Source organism: Ostrea edulis, chromosome 1, assembly GCF_947568905.1.
Source record: "Ostrea edulis chromosome 1, xbOstEdul1.1, whole genome shotgun sequence".
NCBI classification, from domain to species: Eukaryota; Metazoa; Mollusca; class Bivalvia; order Ostreida; family Ostreidae; genus Ostrea; species Ostrea edulis.
The window spans coordinates 6,069,702-6,092,555 of record NC_079164.1 but is presented as its reverse complement, the minus strand read 5'-3'; the positions used below and the strand labels follow the sequence as shown (position 1 = coordinate 6,092,555).

Genomic DNA, 22,854 nt, shown 5'->3' with positions numbered 1-22,854 from the left:
AACTCACTGAGTACCTTGTATAAGTCTGTCAATATAACTCACTGAGTACCTTGTATAAGTCTGTCAATATAACTCACTGAGTACCTTGTATAAGTCTGTTACTACAACTGACTGAGTACCTTGTATAAGTCGGTCGCTCTCGTTATAACATTCCACGCTCACGTCGAATCCTATGCCCTGATATATCGTCACCTTGTTACTGTCTTTTGGTGGTTTCTTTTTTTTGTCTTTTTCATAATTATTGTTGAATGTGATTTTTAGTTTCGATGCCATGATTTCTGGATAGCCGTTGATCCAAAGACCATCATAAATAAGGCCGGAAATGTGATGCATTCTGCCTCTTCCATTGAAATAGTCCGATTTAAAATCACCCTGAAAAAAACCCCCATGAAATCGATCTAAAGGTGTACGTAATAATGCTAAATATTACATAAAACATGAAATCGATATACAGGTGTACGTAATAATGCTAAATATTACATAAAACATGAAATCGATATAAAGGTTTACGTAATAATGCTAAATATTACATAAAACATGAAATCGATATAAAGGTGTACATAATAATGCTAAATATTACATAAAACATGAAATCGATATAAAGGTGTACGTAATAATGCTAAATATTACATAGAACAGGATAAAGGAAGAGATTTAACAACATCTTTTTTTTTAAAGGAAGAAGTATCGTTTTCTTAAATGTGGCTTTAAGAAGTTTTATTCCACAGAACGTACTCGGCCAGATCAATCAGTCATTTCATTGTTAAAGTCAGTTCCTAGTTCCATCATCACTCAGTCTATCAGAGATGTCTTAGAGCCATTCACACTGATATAACACACACACACACTGATATAACAACACACACACACACACAGATATTACAACCCCTCCGAGTGATATCCTGGGTCATATTTACCTCATACACTGACCCATCATTACAGTACAGTATCCCCCGACCATCTCGGACATCGTTGACCCACATTCCTTCATAACGGTCACCATTTCTAAAATTAGAAAATGTTTATTATGCAGGTATGTGTAACAGAGCTATTTGGACTCACTTTTAGTGATGACCTTCAATACTTGTATTAAAAACCAAGGACTTTATAAACGACTCATTCTCTTCTGACTCTGAATTCTCAGTATCTTTGCTATTATTTTAAGTCAGTAAACACACTCTCATGTCAAATACTGTAAACCAACCATGATTTGTGACAACTCTTATCCCCTAATGATTTTCACTGCAAGTAATATCTGCAAATGTGTCAACATATTCACATCATGTATAAACAAAACGAAGAGTTGAAGATGGGAAGTATTTATGTGAGAGAGGGGGGTGCTTGAGAATCTTATGAATATTTCTTGCGCACAAATAAAAGTTGGCTTAAATAGTATTGTGATTCAACCACCCTGATCATTAAAGTAACTAAACCTGATTCAAGCTAAGCAGCTTTTTTTTTTTGCACTCAACATAAAATATTGATAGAACTCAAAATTCTGGTGGCAAATCCTCATTCAGTACAATGAACATAAAAGCTAATTTAGAGTATCATGTTAGCAATAAAAGAATTCATTCCTGAGATTTGCGTAACAACGTGTGTAGGTCTAAAAAAGAAAAAAGAATTTTTAATTTTACCGCAAATATATATTAGAAGTTCTTTTCAACATCACAGATAAAATTCCTTACCACTATATAATTTCAAATCAAAATATCTAAATGTACATACTACATAGATTTTTCGAAGGGACTATTTTTTTTTGTAGCCAAGACTTTTTTTAGAAAATAGATATCAAAATCAGTTGTAGAATTCTCTTTTTCAAGGTGCTTTATATTAATGATATATTTGTGGTGCTTTATGTTAATGATTTCTTTGTGGTGCTTTATATTAATGATTTATTTGTGGTGCTATATATCAATGATTTCTTTGTGGTGCTTTATATAAATGATATATTTGTGGTGCTTTATGTTAATGATTTCTTTGTGGTGCTTTATATGAATGAATTCTTTGTGGTGCTTTATATAAATGATTTCTTTGTGGTGCTTTATGTTAATGATATATTTGTGGTGCTTTATGTTAATGATATATTTGTGGTGCTTTATATAAATGATTTCTTTGTGGTGCTTTATGTTAATGATTTCTTTGTGGTGCTTTATGTTAATGATTTCTTTGTGGTGCTTTATATTAATGATTTCTTTGTGGTGCTTTATGCTAATGATATATTTGTGGTCCTTTATGCTAATGATATATTTGTGGTGCTTTATATTAATGATTTCTTTGTGGTGCTTTATATAAATGATTTCTTTGTGGTGCTTTATATAAATGATTTCTTTGTGGTGTTTTATATTAATGATATATTTGTGGTGCTTTATATTAATTATTTCTTTGTGGTTCTTTATATTAATGATTTCTTTGTGGTGCTTTATATAAATGATTTCTTTGTGGTGCTTTATATAAATGATTTCTTTGTGGTGCTTTATGTTAATGATATATTTGTGGTGCTTTATATTAATGATTTCTTTGTGGTTCTTTATATTAATGATTTCTTTGTGGTGCTTTATGTTAATGATTTCTTTGTGGTTCTTTATATTAATGATTTCTTTGTGGTGCTTTATGTTAATGATTTATTTGTGGTGCTTTATATTAATGATTTCTTTGTGGTGCTTTATATAAATAATTTATTTGTGGTGCTTTATTTTAATGATTTCTTTGTGGTGCTTTATATTAATGATTTCTTTGTGGTGTTTTGTGTTAATGATTTCTTTGTGGTGCTTTATATTAATGATTTCTTTGTACATCCAAGACAAAATATTAACCTCTAAAACTAATGATATACAACAGGACGTAGGGACTAGGTGTTGTAGAAGTATGAGGGTGTACAATACTTGATCTAGGAAGAAAGATTCAGTTAACATGTACATTTCTTAAAGTCAATATCTGTCAAAAGTCTAGGTACTTGTGTCTTAAATTTTTAGAGAAGGTAAAATTTAATGCCAAAATATATACTTTGTCAAGTTTGTCATGAATTTTATACTCAGGAGCCTCTATAGGGAGGAATTGTAGGTATTAGTAGAAATAAGTGTTATGTAAAACTGTAGGTCAGTATATGTAAAATTGTCATGCAGTGTTACAATAACAGCTACCAATGCTCTATAGGATAAGAAGTTCAGGATGTTTTTCTTCAACCCTTAAAGGGACTGATTCATTGTTTTTCACAAAATTTTGTTTTTCACGATCAAAATCTACTGTCTAATGTGTTTAAAATGTTTCACAAAAACAATTTAAGTGATACATTATCACAAAAGCTCATTTCAGAGAGTTTATTATTTGTTTTGTAAACAAAGATTGTGGTATGTTATTGTTTACAAAGTTTTCAAAAGAAATGGATATAAGTTTATCTAATCTATCACATTTCAAGTATTCTTTAGGTAAACTGTGTCATCTAAAAGTTTAATTTGTGACTTTGAAAACTAAGATGCTATAAATATCACAAAATCAGTATGTCACTGGTTTGTTTGTAAGCATAAAAAGACTCGAGTCTTTGTTTACATAACACAGAGTTGAGGCAAAAATATTGCTTTTATCCTTGCATTCAGAAGGTCAAAATTTTGGCTGTCAACATTAAATGAATTATGTTTTAAATATTTAACATCAAAAATGAAAAATAATGTTTTCAAAAATCGTGAACCAGTCCCTTTAATATTAGATTAATGAGTAGAAATTAATGAGTAGAAGGGATACATATCTTAGTAAATAGTTTTATACACGTGAACAATATCATACACAGAACATTCATTTTTTTGTTATTGCTAAACTTCATCTTAGATCGACATGTCTGACCGCTACCTTAAATCCAGGACTAGTAAGTCAGCATACACCATTGTTAATTAGCAACAATACACAGAAAGTTAACGCCTAGCAACTCCTCGGTCAACACTGATTTCTTAGTTGTAAAGCAGCTAGCCGACATTAATAAGCAACATGACATATATCAGACTAAATGTTACTTAGCAACATGACAGATATCAGACAAGATATTACTTAGCAACATGACAGATATCAGACTAAATATTACTTAGCAACATGACAGATATCAGACTAGATATTACTTAGCAACATGACAGATATCAGACTAGATATTACTTAGCAACATGACAGATATCAGACTAGATATTACTTAGCAATATGACATATATCAGACTAGATATTACTTAGCAACATGACAGATATCAGACTAGATATTACTCAGCAACATGACAGATATCAGACTAGATATTGCTTAGCAACATAACAGATATCAAACTAGATAATTTGAAAGTAGACAAAACTATGACTTCCATTGTCTTCAATATCAAAACCTATAACCCTTATCTGTGAATTATTTAGTAGTTATATTGCGATTAAATACCTGTAGAATTATGTTTTAGTAATAATTGCACTATCTAATTAACTGTATAGATTTATGCACTATCTAATTAACTGTATAGATTTATTAATGTAAGCTTAAATTGCTATGTACAGACAAATCTGAAAATCAATGAATTGTGTTCATTGATTAAGCACTGCACTGTAAACTTAAATTTGTATTATTTCAATACTGTAAACTTTGTTGTTGCTTTGCAGTTTTTCGCCACACTCTGCAATTTTTCAGTTATATGGTGGCACCCAATTTTTTTTGGTGGAAGAGAGAACCTAGATACAATGTAGCCCCCTGTAAACTTTGTATAATTACTGTAAACTTTGCATAATTACAATACTTTAAACTTTGTATAATTTCAATACTGTAAACTTTGTATAATTACAATACTTTAAACTTTGTATAATTTCAATACAGTATCTGTAAACTTTGTATATAATTTCAATTACTGTAAACTTTGTATAATTTCAATTACTGTAAACTTTGTATAATTTCAATTACTGTAAACTTCGTATAATTTCAATTACTGTAAACTTCGTATAATTTCAATATCTGTTAATTTTAGATGATAGAATGTTCAGTTGCACAAGAATGTGCTGAAAGGGATGATTTTTTAATGTTCTGATAAGTTAAATGGAGAATAAAATGAGTACACTATCCATGCATAAAGCAGCATATAAGGAAAAAGCAAACACAATATTCCAAATCAAACGTAGAAATATACCTGCACCCATCAGAGCGGATCTTCTTTCTGAAATACATTGTCAGGAGGGTTCCATATCACACCCGTAGAGAAAGAGAAAGGAAGGCACAAACATTACACACACATAATGCTAGTCAAATACACGATGTAAGACATATTAAAGCTAACAAATACTGGGAGGATGAAATTCAACCATAAAAAACAGCTGTTTTAAAGATGTGAATCGCCTCAGGATTAGAAATCTACCGAGGACATTTAAAACTGCTGCTGTAGTTTAAGATTTGTTATTTTAGGTCTGGATGAAATCAATGGAAAACTTTATCACATACACATATTACATCTGAGTGGTGTCTGTATTGACCAGTCAGTGACTTGCTGCCAAGGAATACAAAAACTCAATCATGCACACTGAATGATTTAAAGATTTACCATGACCTGATCATGTCACCCAGTTCATTCTTTGGCCCTAATCTTCTTGTTTTTTAAATTTTGAATTCATCAAATAAATGTTGTTGACAAGAATTTTGCTATCTTTGGCCGCTAGCTTGAAAATGTTACTGTTGGTAGGATTTGAGCGTTGAACTATCACAAATTAAAAATGTTTTATATTTGAACAGATACCATGTACAGGAAAACATGGTTATAGAAAACTTACTTATAATGAATTCATGCTTACAGTGAAACACACTTACTGTGAAACACAGTTATAATGAATTCACACTTACAGTAAAACACAGTTATAATGAATTCACACTTACAATAAAACACGGTTACAGTGAACACACTTATAATGAATTCACACTTACAGTAGAACACAGTTACAGTGAACACACTTATAATGAATTCACACTTACAGTAAAACACAGTTACAGTGAACACACTTATAATGAATTCACACTTACAGTAAAACACGGTTACAGTGAACACACTTATAATGAATTCACACTTACAGTAAAACACTGTTACAGTGAACACGCTTATAATGAATTCACACTTACAATAAAACACGGTTATAGTGAACACACATATAATGATTTCACATCTACAGTAAAACACGGTTACAGTGAACACACTTATAATGAATTCACACTTAAAGTAAAACATGGTTACAGAGAACACACTCATAAATAATGAATTCACACATACAGCAGTGATTTTCATCCCCTGTAGTTTTGAAATATATTATGAACTTTTTAGATATAACAATTTTTGTTTATAATGCACACTGTTGGTCCCCAGCACTTCACTATAAGCATGTTTTCCTGTATATAATTTTGATATTTCTGTTTGGGAATGCTGTGTTGATGACACATGAAATATACACGTTGTACGCATACCCCTCCATGAGAATAAATATTGACAGTATATATATACCAGTCCTTGTAATGCATGTCATCTGTAAAACTAATCAAAATTTCATGTTCAGATCCATTAACACTCTTTTCTACAGCATTTGACATAATTAGCAAATCGAAACTTTAAACTTTAATCCGATTGGTTGTACACCTTAATCCAATTGGTTGTGCACCTTAATCCGATTGGTTGTACACCTTAATCCAATTCGTTATGCACCTTAATCCAACTGGTTGTGCACCTTAATCCGATTGGTTGTGCACCTTAATCCGATTGGTTGTGCACCTTAATCCGATTGGTTGTGCACCTTAATCTGATTGGTTGTGCTGTCACAGTCAACTGTTCCACATCTTTGTATCTCGTATCTTACGTTGGAACAGCAAAAAAACCTTGTTGATTAAGGACCCTCTATACACTATACACAAATGTTTCTTGCACATAGAGAAAATTACATCACATAAAGCTGTATGTATCGTGACATTTTCAGCATGGGGTATGTGTCATTTTGCTCCAGGAAAAATCCTTAAAGACTACGAAGTACTAATGAACAGAAATCAATATTACTGATTTAAAATGGCGCTGTTTTTCAAATAAAGCATTATTTTGGCTTAATACAATGATTAAACTCCTTCAATTGAATACAAAATGTGTATAACACTGTAAATTTCAGCAATGTATTATACACCAAGGGGCAGATCACTCTAATTGTAGAAAAGTAAGATGAAATTTGAACTCTCTTGTGTGCAGTGTATAGAGGAGCCTTAGGTACAAATTCTACTGATGTATACGAAGTGATAATTCGGTGTTAGCTAGTCTACATGTACTGTACGTATACGAAGTGATAATTCCGTGTTAGCTATAGTTTACATGTACTATATGAATGCGATGTGGCAGCTTTTTGGCCTGCGTGTGTATAGTGATAATTTGGTGTTAGCTATAGTCTACACGTACTATACGAATGCGACGTGACAGCTTTTTGGCCTGCGTGTGTATAGTGATAATTTGGCATTAGCTATAGTCTACATGTACTATACGAATGCGACGTGACAGCTTTTTGGCCTGCGTGTGTATAGTGATAATTTGGCGTTAGCTATAGTCTACACGTACTATATGAATGCGACGTGGCAGCTTTTTGGCCTGCGTGTGCGGTGATAATTCCGTGTTAGCTATACGAATGTAACGTGACAGCTTTTTGGCCTGCGTGTGTATAGTGATAATTTGGTGGGAACTGGTTTACACGTACTGCTGTGAAATGATCTAATTTTGGGGGTGATACTTACGCATACTTCATGACACCAACTCCATGTTTCATGTTGCCATCATAACCGCCCTCATAAATTTCATCAGCTTCCGTTTTGTTCGTCCTCATTACACCATAACCTACATAAAGTTTGAAAGTGTTTAGAGGGTTGTTACATTTGTGCTGTATAAAGGACTCTCTTTCAGTCACCGCTCCTCCTGTCACACAACACATGACAAAGACAACAGTTTGTACTAACTGGGATTTCAACAGTACTATTAAATATTCATGCTTGTATCCAAAATCCACGGAGCACAGCATTTTATCATTCATGAATCACACAAAATTCCTCTTACAATAATTTTGTGATGAGCATCTATTGTAAATTCATGAACTTTGTTCTCTTTACCTTAATTAACTACAGTAAAACACGGTTACAGTGAACACACTTATAATGAATTCACACTTACAGTAAAACATGGTTATAGTGAACACACTTATAATGAATTCACACTTACAGTAAAACACTGTTACAGTGAACACACTTAGAAAGAATTCATGCTTACAGTAGAATACAGTTACAGTGAACACTCTTATAATGAATTCACACTTACAGTAAAACACAGTTACAGTGAACAAACTTAGAAAGAATTCATGCTTACAGTAGAATACAGTTACAGAGAACACACTTATAATGAATTCACACTTGCAGTAAAACACAGTTACAATGAATATGCTCATAATGAATCCACATTTACAGTGAAGAGATTTTCAGTCCCTTTAGTTTTAAAACATATCATGAACTCAATGGATAAAACGAAGTACGTTTATAATGAATCAGAATTGTTCTTCCCCAGCACTTCATTAGAAGTGTGTTTTACTGTATTCATGTTCACTATCTCTATAGCGAGTTACTGTAGAAGAGAATCAAAATTTGAAGTTCTTGTAATCTCGCAGAAATAACCAGTAATAATATAAGGTCAATTAAAATTAATTGATAGATTATCATTCCCGCCCGCCCCTCAAAACAGGGCCCACCCCGATATTTTATTTTTGCAAGAATTACGATTTCAAACAAACTTGCTTCCCAGTGACATGAGGGAATGATTAAAGTCACAGAATGTTGGTTTCATATCTTCTACCAAGGATTCTTTGAATGTTAACTTCATCAACACTTTGAGTGATGCCTTTTGTCATTAATTTTTTTTCTCAGGGAAATAAAAATTAAAAAATAAAATCCCCCCACCAGCCCCATATTTTTTTCTGACCCCGGATGATAATCTACTAATTAAATTGAATTGGCCTAACATTTACTAAACTTCTTAAGTTCAAGATTTCATCATAAACTTAACTTACAATGAATATCCATCTTATCAAGATACTTTACTTATGTCATATTAAAAAATCATCAATCACAACAGCCTAGGGGCTATCCTAGGTTAAAATATTTTTCTGAAGTTTCTTCTTTAATCTTACTAAATAAAAATGGCTGCACTCGACCATGCTGTTAGGACATTTTGAGAGAAAATGAAGACAAACCTCCTCGTCATCATCAAATTTTTAACGACTTATGAACTCATTTAATTTAGTAAAACTGAATCATTGCATCTTAAGTTAGCTAGAATTTACAAAATTCTTAAGTCAGAATTTATTGGTAAGATAAGAAGTTAAGTAAATTAAAACTTGTGCCTGCAGGACTTTGTATACAGCCTGTAAAACCAGATTATAGGTATTTGTATTTCTGTGACAGATTACAGGTATTTGTATTTGTGTGACAGATTACAAGTATTTGTATTTCTGTGACAGATTACAGGTATTTGTATTTCTGTGACAGATTACAGGTATTTGTATTTCTGTGACAGATTACAGGTATTTGTATTTCTGTGACAGATTACAAGTATTTGTATTTCTGTGACAGATTATAGGTACATGTATTTGTATTTCTGTGACAGATTACAGGTATTTGTATTTCTGTGACAGATTACAGGTATTTGTATTTCTGTGACAGATTACAGGTATTTGTATTTCTGTGACAGATTACAAGTATTTGTATTTCTGTGACAGATTACAGGTATTTGTATTTCTGTGACAGATTACAGGTATTTGTATTTCTGTGACAGATTACAGGTATTTGTATTCCTGTGACAGATTACAGGTATTTGTATTCCTGTGACAGATTACAGGTATTTGTATTTCTGTGACAGATTACAGGTATTTGTATTCCTGTGACAGATTACAGGTATTTGTATTTCTGTGACAGATTACAGGTATTTGTATTCCTGTGACAGCCGACACTTACCATGCTTCCTGTTCTTGTACCACTCTCCTTCGTACACGGATCCGTCTATATATGTCATGATTCCCCGCCCGTGGAGCTCCCCCATAGAGAACTGACCCATATATTTATTACCGGTCTGTGAGAAAAACCGCGTCCCGCTGCCATCGATTTCACCATTAGTAAACGTCCCCTCATAGAAACTGCCATCTGCCATCTGAAGCTTGCCATGGCCTTTATTGTAATAATTAATAAAAGAAACATGATAATTATCTGCTATCTACTGTAACTGGTTCAATACTGTAATTCTTGTAAAACAAGTTTTCAAAAACATCAAGCATTTTCTAAACATAGACAACGTACAGAACTTGATTGTTAGTTTGGAGAAAGATATCAAAAGATTAAATGATGTCATGTATAAATTCTAAAAACTTCTTAGTTAATGCAGATTCACCTGAATGTTTGATCAGGCATGCAGTGAGTGTAAATCTTGGATAAGAATGAGATATTTAAGGTACTGTCTGATCAGGCAGTGAGTGTAAATCTTGGATAAGAATGAGATATTTAAGGTACTTGCTCTCTGATCAGGCAGTCAGTATAAATCTGGGATAAGAATGAGATATTTAAGGCACTGTCTGATCAGGCAGTGAGTGTAAATCTTGGATAAGAATGAGATATTTAAGGTACTTGCTCTCTGATCAGGCAGTCAGTATAAATCTTGGATAAGAATGAGATATTTAAAGTATTGCTGTCTGATCAGGCAGTCAGTATAAATCTTGGATAAGAATGAGATGTTTAAGGACTACTCTCTGATCAGGCAGTCAGTATAAATCTTGGATAAGAATGAGATATTTAAGGCACTGTCTGATCAGGCAGTCAGTATAAATCTTGGATAAGAATGAGATATTTAAGGCACTGTCTGATCAGGCAGTCAGTATAAATCTTGGATAAGAATGAGATATTTAAGGACTACTCTCTGATCAGGCAGTCAGTATAAATCTTGGATAAGAATGAGATATTTAAGGACTACTCTCTGATCAGGCAGTCTGTATAAATCTTGGATAAGAATGAGATGTTTAAGGACTACTCTCTGATCAGGCAAAGAGCATAAATCTTGGATAAGAATGAGATATTGAACTAGATTGATGCCTGTAAATGCAGTTCTGTTAATGATCGGTTTATTGCACTCCAAGATATAAATATCAAAATCCATTAATACACACACATCCAGAGTGTTCACCTTTAAATCATCGAATATCTAAGAATTTCTAAGTTAAGCATGGCTGACAAAAAGCCAAAGGGTAATACCCCATCATCTGTTGAGAAGCAATTTACAAATATAAAAAAATATTTTAAAAAAAACACTTTTAAAAAATACAAACAGCTACAATATGATGCATTGCATGTAAACATCAGACCCCTTGACTTTCATGATGTGATTTCTGTTTGACATTATTTTGCTGCTAATCCACATTGTCATGGTGTATCCTTATTATGATAATTTTACTTTTGTCATGGTATGTAACTTCCTTAATTAAGTTTCCCCTCTTTCAGGGGGGACATATTGTTTTGTACTTTCCGTCCATCTGTCTGTCACAAAATCTTGTGACCGCTTGGCCTCCTATATGGATTATCGGATAGACTTGAAACTTTGTACTGTAACAATGCTTCATTGCCATTTGTAAATGTGCATATTGTAGGGACAGGAGGATCCAATTATTTTCCTAAAAGTTATAGTGGATCTAAGAGGGCGGAGGATGTAAAATAGTTTGTGAACACTTCTCCTATATGTCTTATCTGATAGACTTGAAATTTTGTACAATGCTTCAATGTGACACATTTGCAAATGTGCATATTGTAGGGACAGGAGGATCCAATTGTTTTCCTTAAAGTTATAGTGGATCTGAGGGGTAGAGGGTGTAAAATTATTTGTGAACACTTCTCCTATGTGGCTTATGTGAGTCCATAATGTCTATGTTCCTGTTCATGCTTTCTCCTCCATACCATGCAGTACATTAAGGGGAGTAGCCTGGTTTCATTTGGAAAACTTCCAATTTGGGGAGGTGGGGAGACATTTGTCTTTCATAAAAACAATCTCTTATAGACTAGTTATAATTTTATTGTTGTGATGGTGTGTAACTACACACGTCAGGTAGGTTAAGGCTTCCCATGGAATATCACAGTCACTTAAATGTCTTTGTGCCTTTACTTCTCCGGACTATCAATATATGATGTCATAAAGGAAAATGACGTCAAGTCACTGCAAACATGAGCTGCTATGATGGGGAGAGTGTCATAAACTTTAGACCTTATTTCAAACTGCAGGTAAAATATGTCAAAATGCTATTACAAAATTCACTTGTATGAATTGTATTTTAAAATCTTATATGTCTGAATATTTTAAAATAGTTCAATTAATTGCCCTTGATTGAAATTCAGTGTGTGTAGTGTAATTACGCCATGTCAATCCGGAATTTTCATACCTGGTTATGTACGGTTTGTTTTCTATGTATCTATTTTCATTTCCGGTATCATTTGCACGAGATTGTAACAGAATTCTATTTTCATAGACAGCGGCAACCATGTAAGTTTTATTCTTGAAAATTGTCAGAATGATATATTGTAATGTTTATTTCACTATGCAAAGGTTGAATTGTGGAAATTAATATGTTTTACGGCGTGACCGTGTTTGAGGGCGAAGCAAAAAAGTTTTGACATTAGTATCTATATCCAAAACAGGACAAAAACAACCCGAAGTTAGCACGCGGACGGAGCTGTATCAAAGCATCCTAATTTTTGGACATTTGATCCACCTATATATTAAACGCGGGAAATATAACGCAATTGATGTAAACAGTATATTGTGACGTCATATGCAGCGTCGTTATTTAGCAAATTACAAACAAAGCGTTTGAACCACAACAAAAAACATGGCGTTAATGGTGGAGTGATTATATATGATTAAGAAAATAAGATTTACATGCTTTTACGGATTTTATGTATAACATCTCAGAACGACGTGAACTAGGGTAGACGAGATTCAAAATGGAGGAATACATGTCCACGCGCTAATATTCGAATCGACGCCATTGGTACCAAACTTTTCAAGTTCCATAGGTATGGTTTAATTTTTCATTATTTTCCTATATTTTCCTTTTAAACATGTATATACGTGTTACCTATAGGGAGAGCTCCGCTCTCACGGCCCTTCGGGCCGTGAGAGGGCTTCGCCCTCTATAAGTAATTGTGTAAATGCTGTTCATTTCATTTTCGAGTGAATACTATTTTTAATTTTGCAATGTTATGAATCTTTAGACTGTCTTGAATGAGATAATTTTGAATTTAGTAAATTATTTGTGCATTATGAACAAGACAAAACTGATTATCTACTGTTCAGTAATTGATACTATGTATAATATACAATGTTAGGACTCTAAATTATATTTTTGAATGTGTTGACTAATTTGACACAATGTTTATATGTAAATCTGTATTCGTTTATTGAAAAGTTACATGAATTACATATTTCTCTGTATTTTTGATACCTTTCACAGAATGTCTCACAATGATGTCTGTCCCAGACCCTTGGCTGATCAATAAATGGATTACATTTTGAACTTTGGTTTGAGGCATTTTGTTAACTGGACAAAACAGTGTGTTCAAACTGCTTTTGAAAAATATACTTTTGAAATGTACTCTGTTTTATACCAGTGGTTAGAAGTAGAATTTATTGTGATTATAAAAGAGTCTAGCGTAGGCAATTAATGAAATCGTATAAGAGGAATTTGTTCTTCAAATTAGTAAAGCTTCTTAGTGTAAATAATACAAAAGAACTCAATAATTTAGGAAAGCTTCTACAACAGACTGCAAAGTTTCGATCTTCATGTAACTTATGAATTCTGTACATGCTTCGACATATTATTCACGTGTGTTGTTATATGTATGTTGAAATGCATTGATTTTATATCCTCAAAATTGTATCTGTATGTCTACTCACCCTCTACTGTCTTATTTGTATATATTTGTAAATATTTTGTATTTATAACCGATGAGCTGTATAGCTTAAGAAAAATAAAGAATCGAATCTAACTGAATCTTGCTTGGTAAAAATGTGTGATGGCATTGTTTGAATACAGATTACGATATTGAGTGGGGAATACCCTCAAATGTGTCAGTAAGTGTGTCGGTAAATTGAACTCCTCATGAAATACATGTATTTTGTACCCAAGTAATACATGTACTACTACTTTTCCCAAGCACATTTCGGGTAAACAAGGATTTGGTGAGTTAATTTATTTATTAAACAAAATGTTAAAATTAATTGTTTAATCAGCTGCGCTGAAGTGATTTATGTAAAACGCTTCAAACAATTATAAATGACCATCACGTAATCAACAAAGTCATGTGATAGTATATGAATTACAATAAAGTTAAAATCAAAACCAACCTCGCAATGCAATGTATGTTTTGAACGCATTCAAAGCTCAAGTAAGCTGCACATACAGATCAAGTCCAACTTTCGTCATGTTTGATCAACTTTAACAAGAGTAATGGCCCCTTGTATAAAATCTCGTTTAGTGTTCGCGACCACGACTTACCGTGTTTTACTCCGTTTCTCCACTCCCCTTCGTAGCGGAAATATCTATTTTCAAACTGATATATACCATGGCCTACAAAACAAATCAAATCTGCTTTAATGGCATTGGTACATTTATTTTTATCAAGGTTAGCTCCACTCTCATGTGTTATTGCCTTATGGCTTACAATAAACTTATCAAACTAGAAAAACTGTATAAATCTTTAATATAGTTTGATTTTAAAAATCATTAACCAAAGAAAATGTGCATGTTGCCACTTTTTTAAAGATGTCAGACATACATAAACAGATTATACATCAACATACAAAAGAATCACACATTTTTGTAAACAGCAAAATACAAATGCATGAAAACTGCTTCAAATGATAAAAATTTAATGCTAACATTTTTTTTTTTTTAAATTGCTAATTTATGAATATATGTAAATTATTATTATAAGATTGTGGATATCAGGGAAATAGACACAATACAGCAGAAAATCAAAAATGACAACTGCACCTTTACAAGATAACGAAGAGGAATATAAAAACAGCTATACTCCCCTGCATCTAAACAACTAAAAAGACTAAATCACTATAATTTTTTTTAGGTAAATGAACTCTGTGGAGCATGTCGTCTGCATCTAGCATCTCGGCCCACAGGCACCAGTAATTTTGTAGTAATAATTATAAGTCGGGGGTCATATAACCTCCTTATAAAATTATCATTATCCCTTATTGGAGAGTGCTATGGTTTAGACCCTTACTAATATTTGATTTGATATATTTAGCATGTCAATAACATGACTTCTGAATATTGAGCAGGTGCTTGAAATAAAAGAGATATCTAAATAACATCGCGGCATTCTCCTAAGTACTAAGCAGGTGCTTGATATAGTAGTTATCTAAATAACATCGCGACATTCTCCTAAGTACTAAGCAGGTGCTTGATATAATAATTATCTAAATAACATCGCGACATTCTCCTAAGTACTAAGCAGGTGCTTGATATAGTAATTATCTAAATAACATTGCGACATTCTCCTAAGAACTGAGCAGGTGCTTGATATAGTAATTATCTAAATAACATTGCGACATTCTCCTAAGTAACTATAAGCAGGTGCTTGATATAGTAATTATCTAAATAACATTGCGACATTCTCTTACGTAACTAAGCAGGTGCTTGATATAGTAATTATCTAAATAACATCGCGACATTCTCCTAAGTACTAAACAGGTGCTTGATATAGTAATTATCTAAATAACATTGCGACATTCTCTTAAGTAACTAAGCAGGTGCTTGATATAGTAATTATCTAAATAACATCGCGACATTCTCCTAAGTACTAAACAGGTGCTTGATATAGTAATTATCTAAATAACATCGCGACATTCTCCTAAGTACTAAGCAGGTGCTTGATATAGTAAAGGTATCTAAACAGATGATACAAATAAAATGCACTAAATTTTGAACATGATAAACAAGCATCGTCAGTTTAGTGTATGGCAGACTACCTAGAGAACAATAGATGTCTGAGAAAATACAGGGATAGACCAGAGACATTTCAATGTGGCAATTAATGTAAGAATACAGCTGCAGTACATTTGGCCTCATTGTGTGTACAGAAAAAAAGTTCGCTGTAAATCAAGGTATATCATAACAAGAGGATCTCTAAATCTCTGCTGTAGCTTAATTTTCCCCTACAAAGCTTCAGCTAATGGCATACTTAATCAAAGTTGTAAATCAATAATTGATTGATTTCCAAAAATTATTATCAACTGCACAAATCTAGTGAGTATCAGTTATCAGATAAAATATCAAACTAAACTTCGATGGTAGACTATAGTCTCCAACTTGTATAATTAGCAAACAACAAATTCTCCACACAGTAAACCTTTTACAGCATTTCAAAAATAAATACACATGCATACAAATTACGCTTATCCTCAAATATTTTCTTACTACTATCCATTTATTTACCTCATTAATATCACCAATAAAAATTATTTATACAGTAAATAAAATAACAATAGTTATGAGATTTCTCTTACAATTATCAATAACAGCGACCGCTCTGATCCACTTTAATTCCGACAAACTTTAAATACATGCATGTATGTTCTATTCTTTATCGTAAAAGATAAAATGAATGAATTCATAGGGAGCAGTTAAAATCTTACGCAAAAGATGAGAGTATATTGTTCAGAACAATGACAAATTCTGTCAAGACAAACAGAGAGAGCACAGTCTTTATAAAAGTTCAAATAATCTGTTTGATATCATTAATGGGATTTTTAAATCTCAGGAATTTTTTTTATGCAATTTCAATAATTATGTACATTTCCAGCTTAGATTCACAAACATCTGAAGTGTCTCGTCTCTCTCAATTAAAAGACATCTATGATCTCTCCGACAAAGGTTGTGATCAAGTAGACAGTCTTTTAATGGCTTTCAATGTGCACTCAGAAAGACAATTTTACTTGTTCTCATATTATAAATAACATGAGGAGCCAAGTTTGTATAATCTCAAGTATTCTACATCGTTAAAGGTAAAATATACCTGAATGTCGCATCAGTTTGTGAAATCTCAAGTATTTCAAACCTAAAACATTAGTTTCACACCACTCAGACCTAATATTATAATTATTTTGTTTAATGTCTAATTTTGTATTAAAATCCAACATGCTTAGAATTATATATCCTTGTAGTATTTTTGAATTTCTTTATATTTAACTTTGAAAAATACAATTTTCATCAATTAATAACCAGTCATTGTACTAATTAATCATTAGTGTAAGTTAACAGTATTTTATCAATTGTGTATTAGGTTGTAAAGCACACCTTGAACTTCCCCCATATTCCTCATCATTCAGTTCTATTAATTGTGTTAAAAAAACACATCGCACAAGATCTCTCTATACTCACCAGAACCTCGCTTGGGAAATGGATTCACACAATATTCCTTGCGCTCGGAAATTTGTTGGCGTGGCTTTACTGGAAAAGTGCTAGAAGGTTTAAGGTGGGGTAACTTGAAATTTTCCAAACTTTCAGTTTTATCAAACGCTAGGAAGACCTTCCCATGGTCGCTAGAACTGTCTGTTGATGAAGTTGATCCCTTTTGGTTTTTTATTTGACGATTGAATTTCTTTTTATAATCTGTATACCTAGTTGCAGTAATTGTTGGCATTGTGGTGGTGAAAGAGACACTGATGAAATCTGTGTCAGTCCTGTTCTATTCTGACATTTAACTACTGAAAAATATTTATTCAGGAGGGGGAAACTCTCCTTTTAAAAACACAATGTTTTCCGAATGAATTAATAAACCACAATGGTTATATATCCCAAGCGTAATACAGCAGAAACAAAAAAAAAGTTTAAACTTCACATATCACATAACTTTCATATTCATTTTCAGTGATTTTCACTCCTCTCTCTTCATTGAACTATGATAGCATTCAAGCGCCACCACTAGACACACACACTTGTTTAAATCGCAGTCTGGAACCTGACAACTATATTACATTGAAATACACTTCAGAATTCTCTGTGCTATTTGCATGGGCCTTTTCTTCAACCACTTGCATATTTTAAAGTCATGGAATTAATCTTCTGAAGAAAGTACATGATTATAATCATCCCAGATTACTCGCCCCTGCCACGGCTCCGGTAATCACAGATTTGACCTCAGGCTCTAAATTGGTTAATCAATTTTAAAATTAAACTTTTCTAGTTCATATAAATTTGAAGGAGGAAAAAAAATAAAATATTTCAGTGACACATCTTCTATCTCTATGCACTTTAAAAATGTCATTCATTGGCAAGATTTAAGAAATCATAAAATAGTCTGACGTTAAAGCAAATTCAAAAATCAATACCGTAAGTCATATTTAAAGAGATGTAAATTTACTAACAGTGTTAGATTTTTATCAGTGAATTTATGTCTGTCTGTATATAAAATATATACCATGTCTTTGTATGATTCACACAACATATCAATTGCAGTTCTAACATCAATAACGTCACCCATAAATCTCTCTACAGATTACCAGGATAAATTAAAAAATTTTCATAAATCATATAATACACTGATTATTCTATGGAGACACTGAGTAATACAGATGGATTATAGATATTGCTATATGTGTACATTGTGCTGGAATATTAAACCTTGATACTGCTAATAAAACATTATCCATAATCAGTGGATTAAAAATAAATAATTTGTAGACTTTTACTCCTGCCTTCATGAACATGTGCTAGAGAAGTGATAAATATATGTGCTGTTCCATTCTGTAAATAATACCAGCTAGATTTAGCCCAGTTTGACAGGGATTCAAATAAGGTATAAAATGATATATATGAATTTAATGAAATTTAAAGTTAATTAAAAGTGACTGTAAAATAAATGTTACTTGATAAGGCACGGATTTAAATTGATTGTTGATGGTTGTGATTGACCTACTTTCACGATGCATGTGGCGCCTTTTTCCTCCTCAACCTCTGGGGGCGGTACTTTGACGTAAGTAAAACAAACTGAGTCTTTCTTGAATGATTATTTAGTACTCATCATTTGAATAGTCTATTATTTCTTTATTTAGTATACTCATCATTTGAATAGTCTATTATTTCTTTATTTAGTACTCATCATTTGAATAGTCTATTATTTCTTTATTTAGTACTTATCATTTGAATAGTCTATTATTTCTTTATTTAGTACTCATCATTTGAATAGTCTATTATTTCTTTATTTTCTATGAAATTACATGTCTGTATTGACCATTCCTCTGAGGTCAATATCATAAATATCAACTCTCTAACTGGGCTGCTCAAATGTGGACAAATATATCAGACAATATTCATTGAATATATCGGACAATATCACTATGTTTTATTTAGCATTTGACGTACTGCACAGTAATTATTTTGTCACTGTAAAACAAATTGAAAGAACACATGCAGATGTATTTTAAGCATGTTCACAATTAAGATGATAGAAATTTATTTATAAACATGCAAATGCAGCAATTTAAAGATTTTCTATTTGACCACATTATGCTGTGTTTTGTTCAAGCCCATTTTTCCTATAATTTTTTCTTATTTTCCCCATGTTTACGTAATCAACATACAATTGTCAAGGGAAGGCTTGTTACAGACCATTTTGACTGCTGTCGCAGCCATGCAGTCTTATTCATCTACTGAGATAAAAATGTTGTTGTTTAATTAAATTCAGGGGGAAAAACCAAGCCCATTCCTATTATGATCTTTTGGACTGCTATCAGAGTAAACAGCAGTATACACAATATCAGTAAATTAAAAGCATTGATGTTTGTTTATTTTGCATATTTATAATGAATATTGTACAGACTGCTCTGTTATTCAGGTGGACTCATTCACAGTAAAGCTTACAATAAGAAATTCATTCAACTAACAGATTAAAACCAAACACAGAATGGAAACATATGGACATGTTGACTCGCATGTTGAAAAATGTTAAAAAAAAAAAAAAAAAAAAAAAAAAAAAAAAATCTTTTTCATTTGTTAATAAAACCTCCCAAGAAATAAAACTATAAACTCTATGTGAATAATTCTGGCAGATGTTAGTGTATAGATCTAATATCTAATTTCAATTGTATTTAGAATTAAATAAAATCTATTTTATACAATGTTGTCTTTTCCTTCAATGTTGTTGTGAATGCTTCTATGACAATTCAACTAGACTATCCGAGTTATTATATTAAATGCTATATAAAATAACTTCTTAGAACCAACTCAAATTTCAAAAGCCATGTGTGACCGTCTGGTTGTTAATTGTCTTCTGGTCCATGATTTATACCGTACGAAATAAAATGTTGCATGTAATTAGAATTAATTTTCGTTGTTTTACGTGTAATATTCGGATCTAAAACCATTCCATGTATAAATTTATCGAGTCATTGTGATGATTGACAAAACAATTCACCTGGTGTGTGGAAATAATGACACAGTTCATCAACTGCGAATAGAGTTAAAGATAAAACCTTCCATTCATTCAAATCTGCTAGATTGAAATACAGAAACTATATAAACAGATGGCATTTAAACATTTTACTTTGAAAACTGCATTAAAGGAACAAAGAAACTTTTTAGTGATGACATATAATTATATATAATCTAATAGCACACACCTATACACAGGCAATATTAATTATTGGAGTTTGTACATTTTTCATGTGATTAATTTGAGCATGTTACATGGAACACATAGTTGTGCATTTATATGACTATTTCCATGATGATTTCTAAAGATAAATGATTAATCAATAGATTATGTAATTCAAAATCCTCTTTAAAATTTGAAATCAAACTCTGTTTTTAATCAATGGAAGTTCAAAACACTCTTTTTGTAAGATTATAAAGGAAACAATCGATACAATCAACGTACTGTTCAGAAGGCGTTTATATTCATCAAACGAAAATAAAAGTAGCTTTGTAGTTTGTACTAAATGTACAGTCTATTGTATTAAAAATACACTGCCTATTTAATATACTAAACTGTATACTGTACTATTTTAAGAAACTGTTTATTAATCAGTATTGTACAAAATGTACTGTTATTGTTGTGTGGTAGTTAGGGCTATATGGACTGTGGATTTAGGCCTGGGTAGCTAAGTGGTTAGAGCACCTGATTAGTGATGCAGGGGTCCTAAGTCCAGTAACTCCCGGTCCTGCCCAAAAAATTTCTCCTCTCCTATACTACACAAGTAAATGTACTGTATTATAGTTTACCTTATAATAGGTTCCAGATGTGCTCTATAACTTGTCAGTATAATTAAGACTTCAAAATGATTCAACTTATTAAAACAAAGATGATGGAAGTCCTAAACCTAGGAGAGCTGACCGAGAACATCCAAATAATTAATGATCGGCAATAAAAATATGAGACCATGCACATAAAATCAAGGAACCAATGAAAATGTCATGAATGCATCCATCTCAGAGTCTAATCTTATTAAATGGAGTAAAGTCTTCATTTATCTTTAATATGTGACCTAATTATTATATATCAGTCTATATTTACTGGTCTCCATAAAGGCAACATTCTTTCCTCAAAGACACATGTATACACATATACTCATTACCGCAAAGGCTACAGGCTTATTATATACCATTTATAACCTATCGCACACTTTAATACAGTCAAAACTTGTTATCTCGAACTTGGTCGTCCCAAAAAAAAAACTTCAAGATATCACAGGGTTCAAGATATTGAGGTTAAACTTATAATACATAAAGAAAATGTAGGTGGGGACTTTCAGCTCAATTCAACATATCCATGGTGTTATCGATGTTTGAGATGTTGAAGTTCAACTTATCCATGGTATATACACAAATAGGGTATATCATTGCATATTTTATAGATCATACGCGTCTGTAACCTGTGGCTTTTCTGACTCATACCCTCACTTTTGTACATTGACGTGTATACGAGGTAAATCTCCCCAGCTCAAGTATCAGATTAATGCATGTACCCCTTATTCTCGAGGAGGTTCAGCTTGGCTGTGATAAGTTGACTGATGGCTATGTAAGTGTCATATAACAGCTAAGGCAAATTTTGTCAAGATTATCTGCCCCTACGCTCACTATTGTGGGAGTCAAAGCTATCTAAATTCCATGCCAATGTGAGTTTTTCCTCATAAAGGACATTAAAGTCAGCATATATGAATTAGCCTTTTATATGGCCCAATGTCTCGTGCAGGGGATTAATTACAGATAACCAAGGAGACTTCTTTTTAGTTATAACATTGATAGTAAGAGTAAGAATATTAAGTCACACAGTCTGTAGTGGGAACATCGGGAACTCATTGCACACCGCGATATTCAGAAACATGCCAGAAAAATCCCAGCCATCTCGGCACTCATCTCATCATCTTCCTCTTCATGAAGTAAACTCGAATTTAAATTTCTATATCACATTTACTGCCATGTACCAAATTCTAACTCTACAACATTATTGTATAGATCTACCGGCACGGCAGAGCTGTAGGCCTACATAGTAAATTTCCAAAATGTGTCTGACTGTAAATACAGAATCTGTAGATATACTCACACTGAAGATAACCACGGTGATACTTTTTTGAATGGTACTCTGTTAGTACTATATAACAGTGACTTACCATTACGTTTATCTCTGAACTTTTCTCCCGCGTAAGTATTACTCCTAACTAACTTCAACTCCATGATGTTTATGCTGACGACGATTCTCGTGATACCTTTTGACTTTTGTTTAATTTGAATAGATAAATCAAGAGA

At 32.3% G+C, this 22,854-nt stretch overlaps 1 protein-coding gene across 10 annotated transcripts in view; it reads right to left on the bottom strand.

Moving 5' to 3' along the window:
* Window positions 1-22,821, bottom strand: part of LOC125664308 (MORN repeat-containing protein 1-like) — a 47,260-nt gene extending 24,439 nt beyond the window's left edge. For 2 of the 10 annotated variants that reach the window (XR_008799447.1, XM_056152248.1), the window contains exons 1-7: window positions 17,491-18,053; window positions 14,587-14,658; window positions 10,013-10,222; window positions 7,754-7,853; window positions 5,142-5,168; window positions 918-1,005; window positions 120-372 (exon numbers count right to left, since the gene is read on the bottom strand). Coding sequence is in view for 9 of the 10 variants with exons in the window: in XM_056152248.1 (XP_056008223.1) it covers window positions 120-372; window positions 918-1,005; window positions 5,142-5,168; window positions 7,754-7,853; window positions 10,013-10,222; window positions 14,587-14,658; window positions 17,491-17,752 (1,012 nt within the window). In the remaining variant the exon portion in view is untranslated. Of the gene's footprint in view, window positions 1-119; window positions 373-917; window positions 1,006-5,141; window positions 5,169-7,753; window positions 7,854-10,012; window positions 10,223-14,586; window positions 14,659-17,490; window positions 18,079-22,718 lie in introns of those variants that run through there. The other 8 variants (XM_056152252.1, XM_056152256.1, XM_056152258.1 and 5 more) reach the window with 8 other exon arrangements.
* Between the last annotated feature and the right edge of the window lie 33 nt (window positions 22,822-22,854).